At 38.2% G+C, this 19,266-nt stretch overlaps 1 protein-coding gene and 1 long non-coding RNA gene across 4 annotated transcripts in view; one reads left to right on the top strand and one right to left on the bottom strand.

The window, feature by feature from the left end:
• Positions 1 to 19,266, top strand: part of RASA2 (RAS p21 protein activator 2) — a 102,545-nt gene that overhangs the window by 46,775 nt on the left and 36,504 nt on the right. For 2 of the 3 annotated variants that reach the window (XM_029940149.1, XM_029940148.1), the window contains 3 exons: positions 407 to 513; positions 3,731 to 3,807; positions 4,762 to 4,863. In XM_029940149.1, the coding sequence (XP_029796009.1) occupies positions 407 to 513; positions 3,731 to 3,807; positions 4,762 to 4,863 (286 nt within the window). The remainder of the gene's footprint in view (positions 1 to 406; positions 514 to 3,730; positions 3,808 to 4,761; positions 4,864 to 19,266) is intronic. The other variant, XM_029940151.1, reaches the window with a different exon arrangement.
• The window catches only part of LOC115292190, a 44,624-nt gene that overhangs the window by 2,410 nt on the left and 22,948 nt on the right, over positions 1 to 19,266 (bottom strand). Inside the window, exon 2 of the long non-coding RNA XR_003908844.1 lies at positions 7,563 to 7,740. This is a non-coding gene — a long non-coding RNA (uncharacterized LOC115292190). The remainder of the gene's footprint in view (positions 1 to 7,562; positions 7,741 to 19,266) is intronic.

The following is a 19,266-nucleotide window of genomic DNA, read 5'->3' as shown; positions in this document are numbered from 1 at the left end:
CTTCCCTGAACATTTCTTTGCAACCTTGTCTAATTATTTCAAATAAAAGGTTATTTAAAAAGCCACATTGTAGCTTAGCCCCAAGAGGTAAACTGAGTAAAGCATACTTTTTGTGTTCCTTGGGTATTTTTCAACATAGATAGAAGTACTGTGAATCTCATTGTCTTCCTTCTGCCATTCTAAGTTTCTTCTATAAAGTAAGCTTGTCAGTCAGTCTAGTAGAGCCATAGAAAGAATAATACAATCTTGTCATAGATATACAAATTTGTATATTCTTTGAGTCTTTAAAGAAATTTTCCCCAAGTAATATTTAAAACTGTAGTTTTCCTTGAGTCATCTTAACAGCTAAATGAAGGTCAGGCTCCCTGGTTGGAAATAGCATGTTTTATAATTGTGTACTGTTAAGTTCTACAAGGTAAAACTCTACCACATTGGAACAGGAATGACCAAAAGAAGACAAAAGTAAAGAAGAAAACAAGCAATCCGCAGTTTAATGAAATCTTTTATTTTGAGGTAACTTTTTGTTTTATATGTTAACATTGAATAACATTGAATGCTGGTTTACTTCTTTTTTTAAACTATAGCCATAGTAATCATTTAATCAGCTAATGCAGCTAAGCATTTCTATTCCAAAAGCAGTAGAGCAATGATGTTATGTGATGGAGGCCCAATATATAGAACAAATAAAGGCAGAGCCATGACTGATCTGGGAACAGAAGGACTACGGCCACACCTACTCCCTAGTCATTCCCAATACCACACCGTCCTCCACACACCCTCCCCACTAATTCAGCCCCCACCTGACACACAGTGGGCACCAGACTCTTGTGGAGAGCACTGTTTGAAAATCACTAGTAAAGTAAGTATGATACCACTTGGTCGGAGTTTTAGTCCCAGTTCACTTGGAATAAATCACTTAATATGAAATTCAAGTTTATCTTGTGAAAGGATAATTTTGTGAGCAAAACCACCAGCCACCCTATCTGATAGAGTTTTTAGGAGGCCCAAATGTGAAAATGCTTTGAAACCGTAAGGTGCTATATGATTAAGTCCTTATTATTAAATAGTTCTTTTTAGGTAATTCCCTCTTTGGACACATGCTTATTTTAATAGACATCTTTAGCTGACTTGAAGTTGCCCCAAAATAACAGTACTTTGGACTTCTTTACTGTGGAGCATTTGTTAAAGAAATCACTTTTCATATCATTTGAAAACTATAGGGGAACAAAAAAGTCAACCTCTGATTTTTCTAAAAGATTATGTTCCAACCATGCAACATGTTGCAAATGAGATTAACATGTAGGGAAGATTTGTGTGTGTGTTTTTTAAATGTTTTCTTAATATTTCAAAGTGGGGTGAGGGCACATGTAGGCATTCCTGATGACAGTACTTTAATAAAGAAACATGGGTTAAAGAAAATGCCAAAATTGAAATAGGAAGGATTGTGGGGCTGGCGGCAAGAGAGAAAGGAAAACAAAAGAAAATCTACCAGTGTGACACTTTTCCATTTCCCGGCTAAGGACTTCGGCGGCTCTGCATTTTTCAGTGGCTGTCACGGCTAGCCTGCAGAAAACACAAAGCAGCTTACAGCAAGCAGATGGCCCTTGAAAGGCAAGGTCTAACCTGCTTGCTCCTTCCAGGCATACCTGTGAGGCTTAGAGCATTCATTTAAAAGGCCCTTTGTTGAGCTGATCATAAAGATAAGATTCAATCTCTGTCCTCTTGCAGAAGTAAGAGATGCAAATCACATGCACATATGCCTACACAAAGCAGTAAAATGCCATAGATATTGGAGAGGTCAGACAAGTTCTGCTCTAGCTAAGTCAGAGTAGGAGTATTATAAAAACATTTTGAGCAGAGACAGAGAGAAAAGTGAAAGTCCAAAGAATAGCGAGTGGTGATTTAACTGGAAGGGTTCTGAAAGAGAGTAATTGGAACAAAACTTAAACGCTAGAGTAGGACCAACTATGAAAGGCCTTGAGTACCTGCCTGAGGTGCTTACGTAGTAACCATGAAATGCTTTGAGCCTGGAAGTGATAAGAGTAATGCTGTGTTTGGGGAAGAATTAACCATGATCTGTGGGTCATATGTGTGAGAACAGAGATCAAGAGATTGTTATAATTAAGTTGTTAAAAAAAAAAAGAAAAAGAAAAAGGGGAGTCTGATCCAAGAGAGTAATAAGGAAAACCAGAGGAAGGGACAGATTAGAAAGAAACTGCAAAGGGCAAGATAACAAATTGGTTATAGAAGAAAAGACAAAGGGAGGAGTCAGATGTCCTCATGGTTTCAAATCTGAAATAAGAGAAATAAAAGTTAAGGAAAGCATAAGTGGTTCAGTTTGAAACGATGAACTCGAGGTCCAACATGAAAACACTCCAATAGGCAGTTCATGACTGAAACTTAAGATGGGTGATGGCTGTAGATAAAGACTCAGGATTTGCTTGCCGAGAGTCAAGAAAGCCGAGGGAATAGAAGTATGCAATATAGGAGAAAAGTGAGGAGGCTCAGTTCGGCCACTTATTAGGTATTCAGCCTTGAGCAAGCACATCTTTTAATTTCTGCCTTTTAGCTTCCTCATTTTCAAGATGAGGATAATAAATCTAGCTTCAGATAAATCCTGCTTCAGATCAACATTCTGATGAACAAAGGAGATAATGGATGTAAAAGCGCTTTGTAAACTGTAAAACACTTTGCAGCTCTTAGAGGAAAATAAAAGATAAAACCTTGGAGAAAACCCATATTTATAGGTTCTGAGGAAGAAGAGGTTCCAGAGGAAGAAGCAAAGAGAACAGGAGGTTGCCAGGGAAGTGCCTGGGTAAGCTCAAGGAAAGCGTGTTTCTGGGGAAGGAGGCATCGTTGTACTTAGTTGTTCAGGTAGAGGGGTCAAGGAAAATGAGAACTACGAATTCACCATCAGACTTGGTGATTAAGAGAGGGGTTTAGGGATGGTGAGCTATGAGGAAGCCAGATTATAAGGAGTGACTGTAGTGAGTGGGTGTGAGGAAGTGGCGGCTGTAAGGGAGGATTACAGTTTTGAGATATTGGTCTGTGAAAGGAAGGAGATAGGAAGACCGTAAATTTAAGTGGAGAATTTTTCTTAGACGTGAGCGAGGCGAATAAGCTGGTGAAGAAAGCTGTAATTAAAATAGATCAAATGCTTAGTGTATATCGTGTGTGGGTGGAGTAAGCTTAGAAAAAAGGAGGATCATCTCATCTGTTGTTCAGAAGAAATGAGAACTCATCAAGTAGAAAGGCCTACATGAGAACAGACCTGTTCAGGTGGACAGTAGCTGAGGAAGTCCCTGCCAGTGGCCTTGATATTTTTAGTAAAAATGCAAGAAGGAAGTGTAAGGATAGAATTGGTATCTTGAGAAATGTGGGAAACACAAACAGCTCTTGGTATGTGCAGCTTCACCAAAATAGAACAGTTTTACTCTTTGAGTCACCAATAGATTGCATGTGAGCCAGAGAACCTGATGTTGCTGTATATTGAGTTGATAAGGGAGGGCTTGAGGAAAGATTCCTTTTGGTATTTTTATACTGCCTCATTCTCACCTCCCTCCTACTTCCACAACTGGTTTTGTCTCTAGCTTTTGGGTAAACTATTACCTAGGCATTTTCGTCTGTTAATAAGAAACAAAATTGAACATTTTAGGGATCATAGTTTTTGAAGTTCATGTAGGAAAAATTATTCAAAAATTTTTTGTAAACTAAAATACTTTGTTTGCAGGTGACCAGATCCAGTAGTTATACCAGAAAGTCCCAGTTCCAGGTAGAAGAGGAGGACATTGAAAAGCTAGAAATTAGGTATATGTCTTGGAGTTTTACAGAGTTGCTTTTTTTTGGTGCCAAAAGAAAATCCTAAATTTAATTGATAAAGGCAAACCAAGCTTAAGAGAATTCTCTTTAGCAAGTTGGTTGATGAAACTTAGAGGAACATGCATCTAATTTAAATCCATATTATCTTTTCAAAATCTGATAGCTTTGCGTAAATAGTCAAGGTGTTTTTATTTAAAACCAAAGATGACCTAATTTTCACCAGTTTATTTTATTTTTAATTTTCACAAGTATGATTGTTCTTTAAAATTCTGAATTATAGCATAATGGATGCAAAGAGTATATAGAAAAGTAATTATATATTAGCCAATTTAGAAATAATTTTTTTATTCTTCTTAACATATCTGCTGTCTAACAGAAATTTCAGTGAGGTAAGAAGTCTTGTAAGATAATTCAACAGGTGCATGTGTTTGAAGTTTGTGTTATTTAGGTCTTAAGTATCTATGCAGTTTGGGAGGGGAAAGTTGGATAAGTGCATGTATAGGTGTGGTGTTAACAGTGTGTTAAAGGGTGCATTAGTCACATGTTTGGAATGATCAGGTAATGTATTTTTCTAAATCATATTAACTGGTTCCAGTTGAGAAAGAAACTGTAGTCTTGTGTTGGTTTCTTTTCTCAAATTCAACAAAATAACTCTAGTTCCCACTGCTACAGGTTAAAATAAAGCCTAGACTTTGAAACTAAGAAATATAAGTGCTTTCTTTTAGACTATTTAAAGTGGTTACTTTCTGTGCTTATCAATAAAAACTACTACAATATTTTGTTTTCTTAGTTTAGATAGTGAGGTACATGACAATGCTAACATCTCTTTTAAAGCATGTAAAATTAATGCTGTAATACAACCAAAGAAATTTGAAGCTACCTGGTAGTATGCATTCTGTTAAATATTGTTTGCAAAAAATAATGCCAATTTAAAATTTTCAGGATCGACTTGTGGAACAATGGAAACCTGGTCCAGGATATTTTCCTAGGGGAGATTAAGGTTCCTGTGAACGTGTTAAGAAATGATTCCTCTCATCAAGCCTGGTAAGAAGACACATTCTAGTGAACTCCATAGTCGGTCATCACCTTTAATACACTGTATATTGCAAATAAAGGCTTACTATAAGCATTTAAAAATTTGCAATGGAATAGCCAGAAGTCATTAACTTTAATTGATTTGGTTGTTAATTTATTGTTGCAGACATAGAAGTACCTTGATGGCTTTATGACTTGACTTCCGGTACTGCACTACAAGAACTGAATTGTCTAGGAATATTGTTCTGTTCAGAAACTAAATCTTAACTCTAAGGAGAAAATGGAGATCATGTAAAACCTAAGAGTTGCCCATATGAGAAGGCGCTTAGTCACAGATCAGCATCTGCACTAGAGAAGCTTTATTAATGGTCATAGGAACTGTGGATGTTTGAAAGCAAAGGGTTTATGGTAGGGAATCAGCCGTTTATGGGATCTGACCAGTGATTTCCCTTTACCACACCCCACTGAAATGCACTGTGGATGGCCCTGATACCATTTTCTCAAAGTCTGAAATCCAAATGTTGAGCCGATTCAGTGAATACTTTTTTCAGATTGTCTGGTGGTTCAACCGTGGTTACAGTGTTATTTTCCTTTTCATGTCTGTAACAGTGACATTAAACTGATGAAACTTCATGTTCACACATTAAAACTGATCTTAGCTTCCTTAGCAGAATCGATGTGAAACTCATTTTTCTGTCTCCAGCATTTACAAACACACCTGTTCCTGCCCTCTTACAGTAGGTTGTCCAGCAACCCTCATGCTTGACTTGGGTTTCTACCAAGCATAAAAGAATAGGCCTTTCTCATTTGTCTCTAAGGCTCACTGTTTAGGATTCAGTTTCAGTGTTTGAAGAGGAGTTGAAACTGAGTGTTTAGGTGTTTCTTACTGTTGGCATCAATCTCATTTGTCTTTAAAAGAGCCTGCCTCGGGGCGCCTGGGTGGCTCAGTCGGTTATGCGTCTGGCTGCCGGCTTTGGCTCAGGTCTTGATCTCACAGTTCGTGGGTTCGGGCCCCATGTCGGGCTCTGTGCTGACAGCTAGCTCAGAACCTGGAGCCTGCTTCAGATTCTGTGTCTCCCTCTCTCTCTGACCCTTCCCTGCTCCTGCTGTCTCTCAAAAATAAATTAGAAAACATAAAACAAACAAAAAAAAAGAGCCTGCCTCTCCTTATTAATCATCAGACATTTTTTCCTTTGAACTCTGTTGCCCTCAAGCAGTTATCCCTTCAAGATGGATGTTTAGATTCTTAAAATTTTTTATTTTTGCCTCTTACTAATACAAATCTAAGATTTATGGTTCTTTCTGGTGGCGTTTTGTATAATTTCTACGTTGTATCCACCGCGGTGGTCGGCGGGGGCGGATTAAACTTACTTTGAAAATTGATAAACAGCATTTGAGGCATGTTATCCCACACACCCCACACCTCATGTCTTTCTCCTTCCATAAAGTAGCATGTAATTTAAAATGAAAATTTCTGCACCTAGTTTGTCAGGTCTTCAGAATTGTATGGCATGCCACTGGGTACAAAATAAAAAGTGAGTTGTTGTGCTGCACATGGCCCCTCAAAGTGAACCTTAAATGTGCCACCCAACCAGTATTTTAGGTAAGACTGTTTCCAGACAGGCCCTCCAAATTGGGCAAAACTTGATCCAACTATTTTGGCAGGATGTAAAGAACACTAACAAACAAATTAATTTTTATTCCAACAGATTTTTTTTTTTTTGGCCAATAGTACTTTAAAATATTTCAGTTACCTGCCGAAAGTATAAGTACTAAAATTTATATACCATGAAATAGAAACATCTGCCAATTCATCTATACTTCCATAGATGTAGGGAAATATAAAAATGTGAATGTCATTTCCTTTTAAGTTAGAAATTAAACTCTTAGGCGCCTTTGTCATCCGTAGAGCTGTGGCATCCCCTTGTGGGGTGGATGGGAACTGCATGAAAACGCAGGAAAAGCTTTATTTACCTTTAGGCTTTCAGGCATATTCTTTCTAATCCTGGCAATAGCAAAGAGAATAATGATCAATAATGTAATCTTGTCATTTGAAAAGTTTCCATTTGCTTTCCTTTTCCACATAATTTCCAGTTAGTATTTGTCTATTGTAGTTTTTCTTGAAAACTGATTTTAATGGTTCCAGCTTAGTTTTATGTTCAAATTACAGCACAATTCAGTCATTCCCCTTTTGTTTCTTGACCTTTCAGTTCCTTAGTGATGATTTGTGTTCTTTATTCTGAAACTTCTGTCAGAAGTTAGTAGCTTGCTAGTTTTAACTTTAACCTTGTAGATAATGGAATTTTCCTTGATTTTTTTGAATCAGTAATTATATGCTTCACAGTTCAAAAGGTAAAAACCTGTATCTTGCCCCAGTCCCTCAGCGAATCATTTCCCCACCTTTGAGGCAGTCACTGTTTTGAGTTTCTGGAAATATTTTATGAAATACATTCAAAGATATATATCCTTTTTCCCCGTCTTTACACACATGGGTACATACTGTATCCTGCTCTCTACCTTGCTTTTCTCACCTAGCATTTTAGTAGAACTTCAGTAAATATTTGTAGACCCTTGCTAGTCGTTAAGAGTATGGACTCTGGAACCAAATTGCCTTGGTTCAAATCCCACCTCTGCTATAACTTGGACAAGTTATTCCACCAACTTGGCTTTGCTTTCTCTGGCTATCCACGGGAGAGTACAAACAGTACCTGCGTCCCGGAGCTGTTAGAGGATGAAATGCGTTCATCCTCATGAATGAAACTACGAGTGCTGGGACTGTAGGCGGAGCTCATCTTCTCCTCATTATGGTGACTGCTGTTGTCGTCACCAGTCCTCCACAGCAGTACTTCTAGAACTTCTGCATCCTTTGTTTTCACACCAGTATTCCTTTGTTTGGAACGTGATAAAGAGAACTTTAGAGGCAGTCCAGTTAATTCAATCTCATTTCACCAGTTCCCTCAATGTCAGAGTCTTAACGTGTGCGAAACCTTTGTATGATTGTAAAATTGGTACAATAATATTCCCCTAAAGGATTCAACATGTAAAAATGGACATTAAGGAAAGATAATAGATAAATCTTTTCATGTGGTAATTTTTATGCTGAATGTAAGATTCAAATAGTAAATGAAATTAATGGTTGGGGATTTTTCAACAGAAGCACTTGATACATATTTAAAACTAGATTACTGTTTTGCATGAGTTGGTTGTCTAGTTTGCTAATTTTGGCACCTACCTTTTATCTCCTACCTTTAGTAATCCATTAATCCATTAATAATGCTTATCTTTAAAGGGGTGCCTGGGTGGCTCAGTTGGTTAAGTGTCTGACTTCGGCTCAGGTCATCATAATCTCATGGTTTGTGGGTTTGAGCCCTGTGTTGGGCTCTGTGCTTACAGCTCAGAGCTTGGAAACTGCTTGAGATTCTGTATCTCCCTCTCTCTCTGCCCCTTCCCCGCTCAGCTCTGTCTCTCTCTCAAAAAATGAATAGACATTAAATAATGCTTATCTTTATGGAACCAGAAATCGCATTCAGGTGTTAGTAGAGCTGCCTCTGAACAGTTATTTTCCAGTTTATGAACATTATTTCATAATGCTTGTTTTCAGCATTATGAACAAATAATTGAGTTTTTACCTGCCTTCCTTAATTTCAGTTCTGCAGACCTTGGGGTTAAGAATTTTCAAATGCTGGATTTTTTTTTCTATTGAAGAGTGTTGGTGCAGTTGGGTGGCTCAATTGCTTAAGAGTCTGAGATCAAATCCCACGTCAGGCTCTGTGCTGAACATAGAGCCTCCTTCGGATTCTCTCTGTTCCCTCTCACCCTACCCCTTCCCCAAATAAACAAAAATAAACAAACAAACAAAAAAAGAGCTATCAGGGCACATGAGTGGCTCAGTCGGTTAAGCATCCAGCTTGATTTCTGCTCAGGTCATGATCTCACCCAGCTTGTGTGCACTCTCACTTCTTCTTTCTCTTTAAAATAATAAATAAATGAAGAGCTGTTCAAACCTGCTGAATCTTGAGAGCATCAGGCTTACTTTTATCACTCTCTGAATAAAAAAATATAGAGCAACTGAATGAATTTCACTTTCCATTAATAATTCCTTTTTACTTCCTTTTATTATTTTTTAGCATTTATTTATTTTTGAGGGACAGAGAGACAGATCATGAGCAGGGGAGGAGCAGAGAGAGAGGGACACACAGAATTGGAAACAGGCTCCAGGCTCTGAGCTAGCTGTCAGCACAGAGCCTGACACGGGGCTCAAACCCATGAACTGTGAGATCATGACCTGAGCCAAAGTCGGACGCTCAACCGACTGAGCTACCCAGGTGCCCCCCTTTTTCTTATTCTTTAAAACTAAAACTTCACTAAAAACTGAAGAAAACAGATTTGATTTTTTTTTCTTTTTTGCACCCCTCAACCTGAGGCATGGCCATGTATCTTGATTTAACAAATCTTGAGGGTTTCCTCTTTACCTCTAATTCATACAAGGTTACTCAGTTTACAAGGGATCCCTCAGGGTTTAAACTGAGCCTTTTAAAACCACATTGTAAGATAATAAATCCCATTTATGTAGTTATATAGGTAAGTACATTTATTTATACTTATTTATATATTTATATGCTAACAGTTAAATATAAATCTTATATAAACAATATCTGCATAGTGTTTACTGTGTACCAGGGACTCTTCTAAGTGCTTTACCTGCATAAATTCCTTAGAGTTAGTGTAAGGATTAACTCAGTTAGATAATATTATTACCCTTTCTTTAATAGGTAAGGATACAAGCACAGAAATTGAGCAGTTTGCCTGAGGTCACACAACTGAGATTTGGACCAAATATTATGACTCCAAAATTTGTACTCTTAGCTGCTCACTATAATAAATTATATTTTGGTATAAATACTTTTAAATGTGTTTAAAACTCAAAGACATTCTGTTTTAATCTGAAATTAAAGATACGAGTGTCCCTTGCTTTATAAAATACTATTAAAAAGAAAACTGAGGTTGTTCCCACTCATTAAAAATTGATCGTTTCAAGTAATAGGTAGGACAATGACATATTTTGAAATTTTGTGTTTTTTCAAATAGATGAAATTTTGTGTCCAAAAGGATTTTTTTAATTTATTTATTTATTTATTTATTTATTTATTTATTTATTGGAGTCTGATCTCATTTATTTTATTTTTATAGTTTATTGCCAAGTTGGTTTCCATATAACACCCAGTGCTCTTCCCCACAAGTGCCCTCCTCCATGACCACCATCCCCCTTCCCCTTTACCCTTCCCTCTTCAGCCCTCAGTTTGTTTTAATATTCAAGAATCTCTCATGATTTGCCTCCCTCCCCTCCCTAACTTTCCCCCCCCTTCCCCTTCCCATGGTCCCTTGTTAGGTTACTCCTGTTAGACCTATGAGTGAAAACATATGGTATCTGTCTTTTTACACCTTACTTATTTAGCTTAGCGTGACACCCTCAAGGTCCAACCACTTTGCTACAAATGGCCAGATTTCATTCTTTCTCAATGCCATGTAGTATTCCATTGTATATATATATATACATACCACATCTTCTTTATCCATTCATCTGTTGTTGGACATTTAGGGTCTTTTCCTGATTTGGCTATTGTTGAAAGTGCTGCTGTGAACATTGGGGTACATGTGCCCCTATGCATCAGCACTCCTGTATCCCTTGGGTAAATCCCCAGCAGTGCTATTGCTGGGTCATAGGGGAGTTCTGTTGATAGTTTTTTGAGGAATCTCCATACTGTTTTCCAGAGTGGTTGTACCAGTTTACATTCTCACCAACAGTGTAAAAGGGTGCCTGTTTCTCCACATCCTCGCCAGCATCTGTAGTCTCTTGATGTGTTCATTTTAGCCACTCTCACTGGTGTGAGGTGGTATCTCAGTGTGGTTTTGATTGGTGTTTCCCTGATGCTGAGTGACGCTGAGCATCATTTCATGTGCCTGTTGGCCATCTGGATGTCCTCTTTGGAGAAGTGTCTGTTCATGTCTTCTGCCCATTTCTTCACTAGATTATTCATTTTTCTGGTATGGGGTTTGGTGAGTTCCTTGTAGATTTTGGGTACTAGTCCTTTATCTGATAATGTCATTTGCCACTATCTTTTCCCATTGTGTCAGTTGCCTATTAGTTTTGTTGATTGTTTCCTTTGCAGTGCAGAAGCTTTTATCTTAATGAGGTCTTAATAGTTCATTTTTGTTCTTGATTCCCTTGCCTTTGGGGATGTGTTGAGTAGGAAATTGCTCTGATTGAGGTCAAGGAGGCTGTTTTTTGCTTTCTCCTCTAGGGTTTTGATGGTTTCCTGTCTCACATTCAGGTCCTTCATCCATTTTGAGTTTATTTTTGTGTATGGTGTAAGAAAGTGGTCTAGTTTCATTCTTCTACATGTTGCTGTCAAGTTCTCCTAGCACCACCTGTTAAAGAGGCTGTCTTTTTTCCATTGGATACTCTTTCCTGCTTTGTCAAACATTAATTGGCCATATACTTGTGGGTCCAGTTCTGGGTTCTCTATTCTATTCCATTCGTCCATGTGTCTGTTTTTGTGCCAATACCATACTGTCTTGATGATGAAACTTTGTAGTAGAGGCTAAAGTCTGGGATTGTGATGCCTTCCGCTTTGATTTTTCTTCTTCAGTATTACTTTAGCTATTCAGGTTTTTTTGTGGTTCCATATGAATTTTAGGATAGTTTGTTCTAGCTTTGAGAAGAATGCTGGTGCAATTTTGATCAGGATTGCATTGAATGTACAGATTGATTTGGGTAATAATGACATTTGAACAATGTTTTTTCTTCCAATCCATAAGCACAGAATGTTTTCCCATTTCTTGGTGTCTTCTTCAATTTCTTTCATAAGCTTTTTATAGTTTACATCGTACAGGTCTTTTACATCTTTGGTTAGGTTTATTCCTAGGTATTTTATAGTTTTTCTAGCAGTTGTGAATGGGATCAGTTTCTTGATTTCTCTTTCGGTTGTTTCACTATTGGTGTATGAAAATGCAACCAATTTCTGTACATTGATTTTGTACCCTGCGACTTTGCTGAATTCATGGATCACTTCTAAGTAGGCTTCTGGTGGAGTCAATCGGGTTTTCCATGTGAGTATCATGTAATCTGTGAAAAGTGAAAGTTTGACTTCTTTGCTGATCCTGATGCCTTTTATTTCCTTTTGTTGTCTATTGCTGATGCTAGACCTTCCAGCACTATGTTAAATAACGGTGAGAGTGGACACCCCTGTCGTGTTCCTGATCTCAGGGAAAGCTCTCAGTTTTTCCCCATTGAGGATGATATTATCTGTGGCTTTTCATAAATTGCTTTTATAATGTTTAAGTAAGTTCCTTCTATCCTGACTTTATCGAGGGTTTTTATTAAGAAGGGATGCTGGGGGCGCCTGGGTGGCTCAGTCGGTTGAGCCTCTGACTTCGGCTCAGGTCAGATCTCACGTTCATGGGTTCGAGCCCCGCGTCAGGCTCTGTGCTGACAGCTAGCTCAGAGCCTGGAGCCTGCTTCCGGTTCTGTGTCCCTTTCTCTCTCTGCCCCTCCCCCTTTCATGCTCTGTCTCTCTCTGTATCAAAAATAAATAAAACATTAAAAAAAAAAGAAGGAATGCTGTATTTTGTCAAATGCTTTTTCTGCATCTATCAAAAAGATCATATCGTTTTTATCTTTTCTTTTGTTAACTATCAGATTGATGGATTTGCGAATATTGAATCAGCCTGTAACCCAGGAATGAATCTCACTTGATCATGATGGATAATTCTTTTTATATGCTGTTGAATTTGATTTGCTAGTATCATGTTGAGTATTTTTGCATCTGTATTCATTAAGGATATTAGCCTGTAGTTCCCTTTTTTTGTTGGGTCTCTGTCTGGTTTGGGAATCTAAGTGATGCTGGCTTTGTAGAATGAGTTTGGAAGTTTTTTTCTATTTCTATTTTTTGGAATAGCTTGAGAAAGATCGGTGTTAACTCTGCTTTAACTGTCTGGTAGAATTCCCCTGGGAAGCCATCCGGCCCTGGGCTCTTGTGCGTTGAGAGATTTTTGATGACTGATTCAATTTCTTCACTGGTTATGGGTGTGTTCAGATTTTCTATCTCTTCCCATTTGAATTTTGGTAGCACATGTGTGTTTAGGAATTTGTCCATTTCTTCTGTGTTGTCCAGTTTGTTGGTATATAATTTTTCATGGTAATCTCTGACGATTGCTTGTATTCCTGAGGATCAGTTGTATTAGATCCATTTTCATTCATGATTTTGTCTATTTGAGTGTTCTCTCTTTTCTTTCTAAGGAGCCTGGCTAGAGGTTTATCAGTTTTGTTTATTTTTTCAAAAAACCAACTCTGCGTTTCATTGATCTGCTCAACTGTTTTTTTGGATTCTATATTGTTTATTTCTGTCCTGATCTTTACTATTTCTCTTCTTCTGGTGGGTTTGGGTGCTCTTGCTGCTTCCCTGGGATTAGGAGCTCTGTTAGGTTTTGAATTTGCGCTTTTTCTAGTTTGTTGAAATAGGCCTGGATTGCAATATACTTTCTTCTTAGGACTGCCTTTGCTAAGTCCCAGAGCATTTGGATTGTTGTATTTTCGTTTTCATTTGTTTCCATATATTTTTAAATTTCTTCTCTAATTGCCTAATTGGCTCAATCGTTCTCTAGTAGGGTGGTTTTTAACCTCCAAATTTTGGAGGTTTTCTAGACTTTTTCCTGTGATTTATTTCCGGTTTCATAGCATTGTGATCTGAAAGTGTGCTTGGTATAATATCAATTCATTTGTATTTATGGAGGGCTGTTTTGTGCCCCAGTATGTGATCAATCTTGGAGAATGTGCCATGTGCACTTGAGAAGAAAGTGAATTCCCTAGCTTCAGGATGCAGAGTTCTAAATATATCTATTAATTCCATCTGGTCCAATGTGTTGTTCAGGTCCATTGTTTCTTTAGTGATTTTCTGTCTGGATGACCTATCCATTGCTGTATGTGGAGTATTAAAATCCCCTGTGATAAGCACATTCTTATCAATAAGATTGTTTCTGTTTGTGATTAGTTGTTTTATGTATTTGGGTGTTCCTGAATTCGACACATAGATGTTTATAATTGTTAGCTCTTACTGATGGAGAGACTCTATAATCATTATATAATGTCCTTATTCATCTTTTGTTACTGCCTTTACTTTAAATTTTTTTTTAATGTTTTTCATTTATTTTTGAGAGACAGAGACAACACGAGCAGGGGAGGGTCAGAGAGAGAAGGAGGTACAGAATCTGAAGCAGGTCCAGGCTCTGAGCTAGCTTTTAGCACAGAGCCTGATGCAGGGCTCAAACCCACGAACCGTGAGATCGTGACCTGAGCCAAAGACAACACTTAACTGACTGAGCCACCCAGGCGCCTCTCATTATTTTTAATAGTCATGACATGGAAACAGCCTAAGTGTTCAGCCGTGGATGAATAAATAAAGAATATGCGATGCACACACAATCACACACACACACTTTGACCTGAGCCGAAGCTGGATGCTCAACCAACTGAGCCACCCAGGCACCCCTGCCTTTACTTTAAAGTCCAGTTTGTCTGATATAAGTATGGCTACTCTGACTTTCTTTTGACTTCCAGTCACATGATAGATATTTCTCCATCCCTTTACTTTTAATCTGAAGGTATCTTCAGGTCTAAGATGAGTCTCTTGTAGGCAGCAAATAGATGGATTTTGGTTTTTTATCCATTCTGCTACCCTGTGTCATTTGATTGGAGCATTCAGTCCATTTACATTCAGTATTATTATTGAAAAGTATGGTTTTAGATCCATTGTGTTCTCTGTGAGTTCATGTTTGTAGTGATATCTTTGATACCTTATAATCCTTGCTACATTTCCCTCATAGAGTCCCTCTTAGGATTTCTTGTAGGGCTGGTTTGGTGGTGATGAATTCTCTCAATTTTTGTTTATTTGGGAAAACCTTTGTCTCTCCTATTTTGAATGACAGGCTCGCTAGATAAAGGATTCTTGGTTGCACATTTTTCCTGTTCATCACATTGAAGATTTCCTGCCATTCCTTTCTGGCCTGCCAAGTTTCAGTAGATAGGTCCATAGTCACTCTGATAGGTCTCCCTTTGTACGTTAGGGCCCTCTTATCCCTAGCTGCTTTCAGAATTCTCTCTTTATATTTTGCCAGTTTCACTATGATATGTCGTGCTAAGGTCTGTTCAAGTTACATCTTAGGAGAGTTCTCTGCATCTCTTGAATTTCAGTGTCTTTTTTCTTTTCCAGATTGGGGAAGTTCTTGGCTATACTTTGATTAAGCACCCCTTTAGGACCTTTTTCTCTTTCTTCTTCTTCAGGAACTCCTATGATACGGATATTGTTTCGTTTGATTGTATCACTCAGGTCTCGAATTCTCCTTTCGTGCTCCTGTATCAGTTTCTCTCTCTTTTTCTTGGCTTCCTCTTTTGCTATAACTGTGTCTTCTAATTCACCTATTCTCCTCTCTGCCTCTTTAGTCCATGCAGTGGCTGCCTCCATTTTATTATGCACCTCATTTATAGCCTTTTTTAACTTGTCATAGCTGTTTTGAAGGTCCCTAGTCTTGTGTCAATAGCGTCTCTGATCGTTTTTTTCAATTCCAGCAATTAATTTTATGACAGTTGTTCTAAATTCTTGTTCAGTTATGTTGCTTATGTCTGTTTTGAGCAGTTCTGTGGCTCTGATTTCTACCTGGAATTTCTTTAGAAGAGAGTTCTTTCGTTTTGTCATTTTGGCTCACTTTCTGTCTCTTGCCAGTTTTAAAAGCTCATTATGCACTGTGCACCTGTTACTATTGCTCTATTAAAGGAGGCTCATTGACTGTCCGGGGCCTGTCGTTTCAGGAAGTGTTCTTTTAATGATGTCTCTCTGTTTCTCTTGTTGTGCCTTTGATTATTTTATTTCCCTGCTCAGTGGTATTTGGGACTCTCCACCATGTGTACTTTGACTTGTTTCTTGAGGTAGCCCTGAAAAGACCAACAGACAGACAAATACACAGGGAACAAAGGCACGCAAATGTGCCGACAAATAAGTAAGCAAACCAAAAGGGGAAATAAGAAAAGGAAAAAAAAAAGAAGGCGGGGGGGGGGGGGGGGGTGGATAGAAACGACAAAGGACAGTCTGAGAGACAAAGGACAGTCTGAGAGTGTAAAACCTGTGGAGAGGAGAGATAAGAATGAGATAAGGAAAACAGTATCTGGATGGCAGGAATTGATCTAATCACAGCAGTGTATAAATGTTGGCTGTTCCTAGACTCCAGGGGGGAAACAGAGAATCGAAGGAAAAAAGAAAAGAAAAAAGATAAAAAATTTAAATACAAATAAATAATTTTAAAAAGAAGAAAGAAAAAGCACCTCTCCAGCTTGGATGGGCGTGGTTTGGTGTAGGTAGGTAGGCTGTGCAAAGCTGCAGAGAGCCAAGGGGAAGAGAAAGAGAGACTGAAAATACTCACAGAGTGGTCTCTGGAGAGGGAGAGACCTCGCCCTGGACAGAGACACACACCATTCCATACACAGCAGCTGGGGGAGGAAAGAGAAATTCATCCCCCGCTCAGCGGACTTATTCTCCCCTAGGCTTGGCAGCTTGCCGACTCCAGGTGGACCCAGGGAAAAGCTGATTCGCCAGTCCCCTTACTCAATCCCAGCTAGAAAGCCGCCTACCTACGGGAAGACATTTTATTTCATCTGGGGCGGCAGCATTAAAGTGCACAGACTAGATTCGGAAACGTTGCAGAACTCAGGAAAAAAAAAAAAGCAATTTGGCCTGCCTGTGGCACGGGGAGATTGGACTCAAAAGAGTGGCTTGCAACACGTGGCCTGAGAAGGGCTTGGGGCGCCACCATTTTTCTCTCTGCATTCCGTAAGGAAGTCCCTGAGACCCGACCTACCTACACCAAACCACGCCCATCCAAGCTGGAGAACTGCTTTCTTTTTATTTTTTGTCTGAATTTGCAGGTCTACAAAACATATACTGGATTGTGGAAATTGAGCAAAGTAATGCTCTTGTCAGAATGTCTGGTGATTAGCGAGCTAGACTTTTCCATAGAGGTACTTCTGGGTCACCTTTGCTAACAGGCTTATTTGCAGTTTTCTCAGGCAGATCTTTAAGTTATTATTTCTCAAATCGGAGCCTAGAAATTCTGAAGGCTGGTCTTTGGAGATAGAGATCCCACTTTTGTGGGTAGTGATGTAATTTCTATATAATTTCTTCTTCCTTTATTGTCATCTCCTCATCTTATAAATGTTGCTTGCTTGATTCTCTAGTTCCCTTTTATGTCTTTAATCATATCTTTCTTAGAGCTAATAAATATTTTATTAAACTCTTCCTACATTCTGTTTTTAAATAAGTTAGTGTATCAGGAAGGCCATGGATGATAAATATCAAAAGTAAATATCAAAATTACTGACAGTCCTTATAAAAAGCATTCCAGGTAGTAAGTAAAGGAGGAATGATAGAACTCTAAAACTATCATTTTGCAATCTGTGAAGGTTAATGACTGTAGGCAGTGCTCATGACTGCTAATATCACAAAAAGAGCTGCAGATGTTAGTGCCTTTTGGTAGAGCTGTATAGCATTATCAGTGAAATGTTCTGGCCAGAATATCAAATCTGAATCTAACCAAGCCTCTAGATCTAACTGCCAATATACAGGAAGTACAGAGAGGACAAAGAACATGTTAAGTGACATCATGGAGATGGAGATAGATTTAGCATAATCCCAAATGTGGAAAATTCTAACTACCCGATTTCTTAAGTGGGTAGAGGGAATCTATAGATTAAAAGAAACAAGTATCAACCAGTTACATCTGTGGACCTTGGATTTGAACAAACTATGGAAAACTTTATGATAAAGTTTAGGAGAGTTTGAATAGTGACTATAAAATCATGATTTTTTAAAGTTATGTATAATGAGATATATTGAAATATGTATAAGTAAAATTGTAAGATGCCTAGAAATTGCTTTAAGATGAGACAGGAATGGGATGGGGAGGAATAGAGAGAGAGATGGCTGAAACAAGAATAGCCTTGAATTGATGATAACTAAAGCCAGGTGATGGGTACATAGGGGGTCAATATATATTACCTTATTTACTTTTGTATGTATTTTTAAATTTCCATGATAAAAAGTCTTTAAAAATAACTAATAGATTTATGATTTTGGTCCTACAGACTTCTCTTGATTCCTTTTTTTTTAAATTAATTTATTTATTTTGAGAGAGGAGAATGGGAGCAGGGGAGGGTCAGAGAGAGAGGGAGAGAGAATTCTAAGCAGGCTCCACATGATCAGCATGGAGCCTGATGCAGGATTCAAACCCATGAACCGTAAGATCATACATGACCTAAGCTCAAACCAAGAGTCAGAAGGTTAACCAACTGAGCCACCCAGGCCCTCCACTTCTCTTGATTTCTTTCTTTCTTTCTTTTTTTTTAATTAACTCCAGCTTTTCTTTACTTACGTATTTAATAGTTAATTGTCAAGTTGGTTTCCATAAAACCCAAGTGCTCATCTCCACAATTGCCCTCCTCCATGCCCATCACCCCCCTTCCCCTTTTCCCCTCTCCCTTCAGCTCAGAGTGTTTTCAGTATTCAAGAGTCAATCATGATTTGCCTCCCTCCCTCCACTTCTCTTGATTTCTTTCCTTGGAAAAATTTAAAGCTCTCTCTGTTTTTACATATGGATTTACATAATACGTTTTTTGCCTTCTGCTTATGTGAAAAAATTCATATAAGTTTGATTTCTGCAAATATTTTCAGTGTAGTTACTGTTACTTCTTTGATAATATAAAAAATAAATTCAGGGGTGCCTGGGTGGCTCAGTCGGTTAAATGTCTGGTTCGGCTCAGGTCATGATCTCACAGTTTATGGGTTTGAGCCCAGCGTCAGGCTATGTGCTGACTGTTAGAGCATGGAACCTGTTTCCAATTCTGTGTGTCCCTCTCTCTCTGACCCTCCCGTGCTCGCACTGTCTCTCTCTGTCTTTCAAAAGTAAAGAAAAACATTAAAAAAAATTTTTTTAAATAAATTAATTAAAATTTTTATTATCTTTTCCTAATTCTACAAGCTAATCAAACTCTCATTCAGTGCTTTTGAGACCTTAATTTTTGTATTACCTGTAATTTTTGTTTCCTGGAAAAAAATCTGTATATAGCCTTCCAGTATGGTATACAACCAGTATTAAATCTCTGAAGATTGATATTTGACTGCTTATAAAGTGTCCTAACCTTAAGTACAAATTCCCTTTTTTGGCTTAGGGTTGTTTTTTTTTTTTCCATAATATTTTATTGTCAAATTGTTTTCCATACAACACCCAGTGCTCTTCCCCTTAAGTGCCCTCCTCCATCACCACCACCTCTTTTCCCCCCTCCCCCTTCCCCCTCAACCCTCAGTTCAT

Source organism: Suricata suricatta, chromosome 5 (genome assembly GCF_006229205.1).
Source record: "Suricata suricatta isolate VVHF042 chromosome 5, meerkat_22Aug2017_6uvM2_HiC, whole genome shotgun sequence".
Lineage (NCBI taxonomy): Eukaryota > Metazoa > Chordata > Mammalia > Carnivora > Herpestidae > Suricata > Suricata suricatta.
Note: the sequence above shows the minus strand (reverse complement) of the source record. Positions and strands in the feature narration are given on the sequence as shown.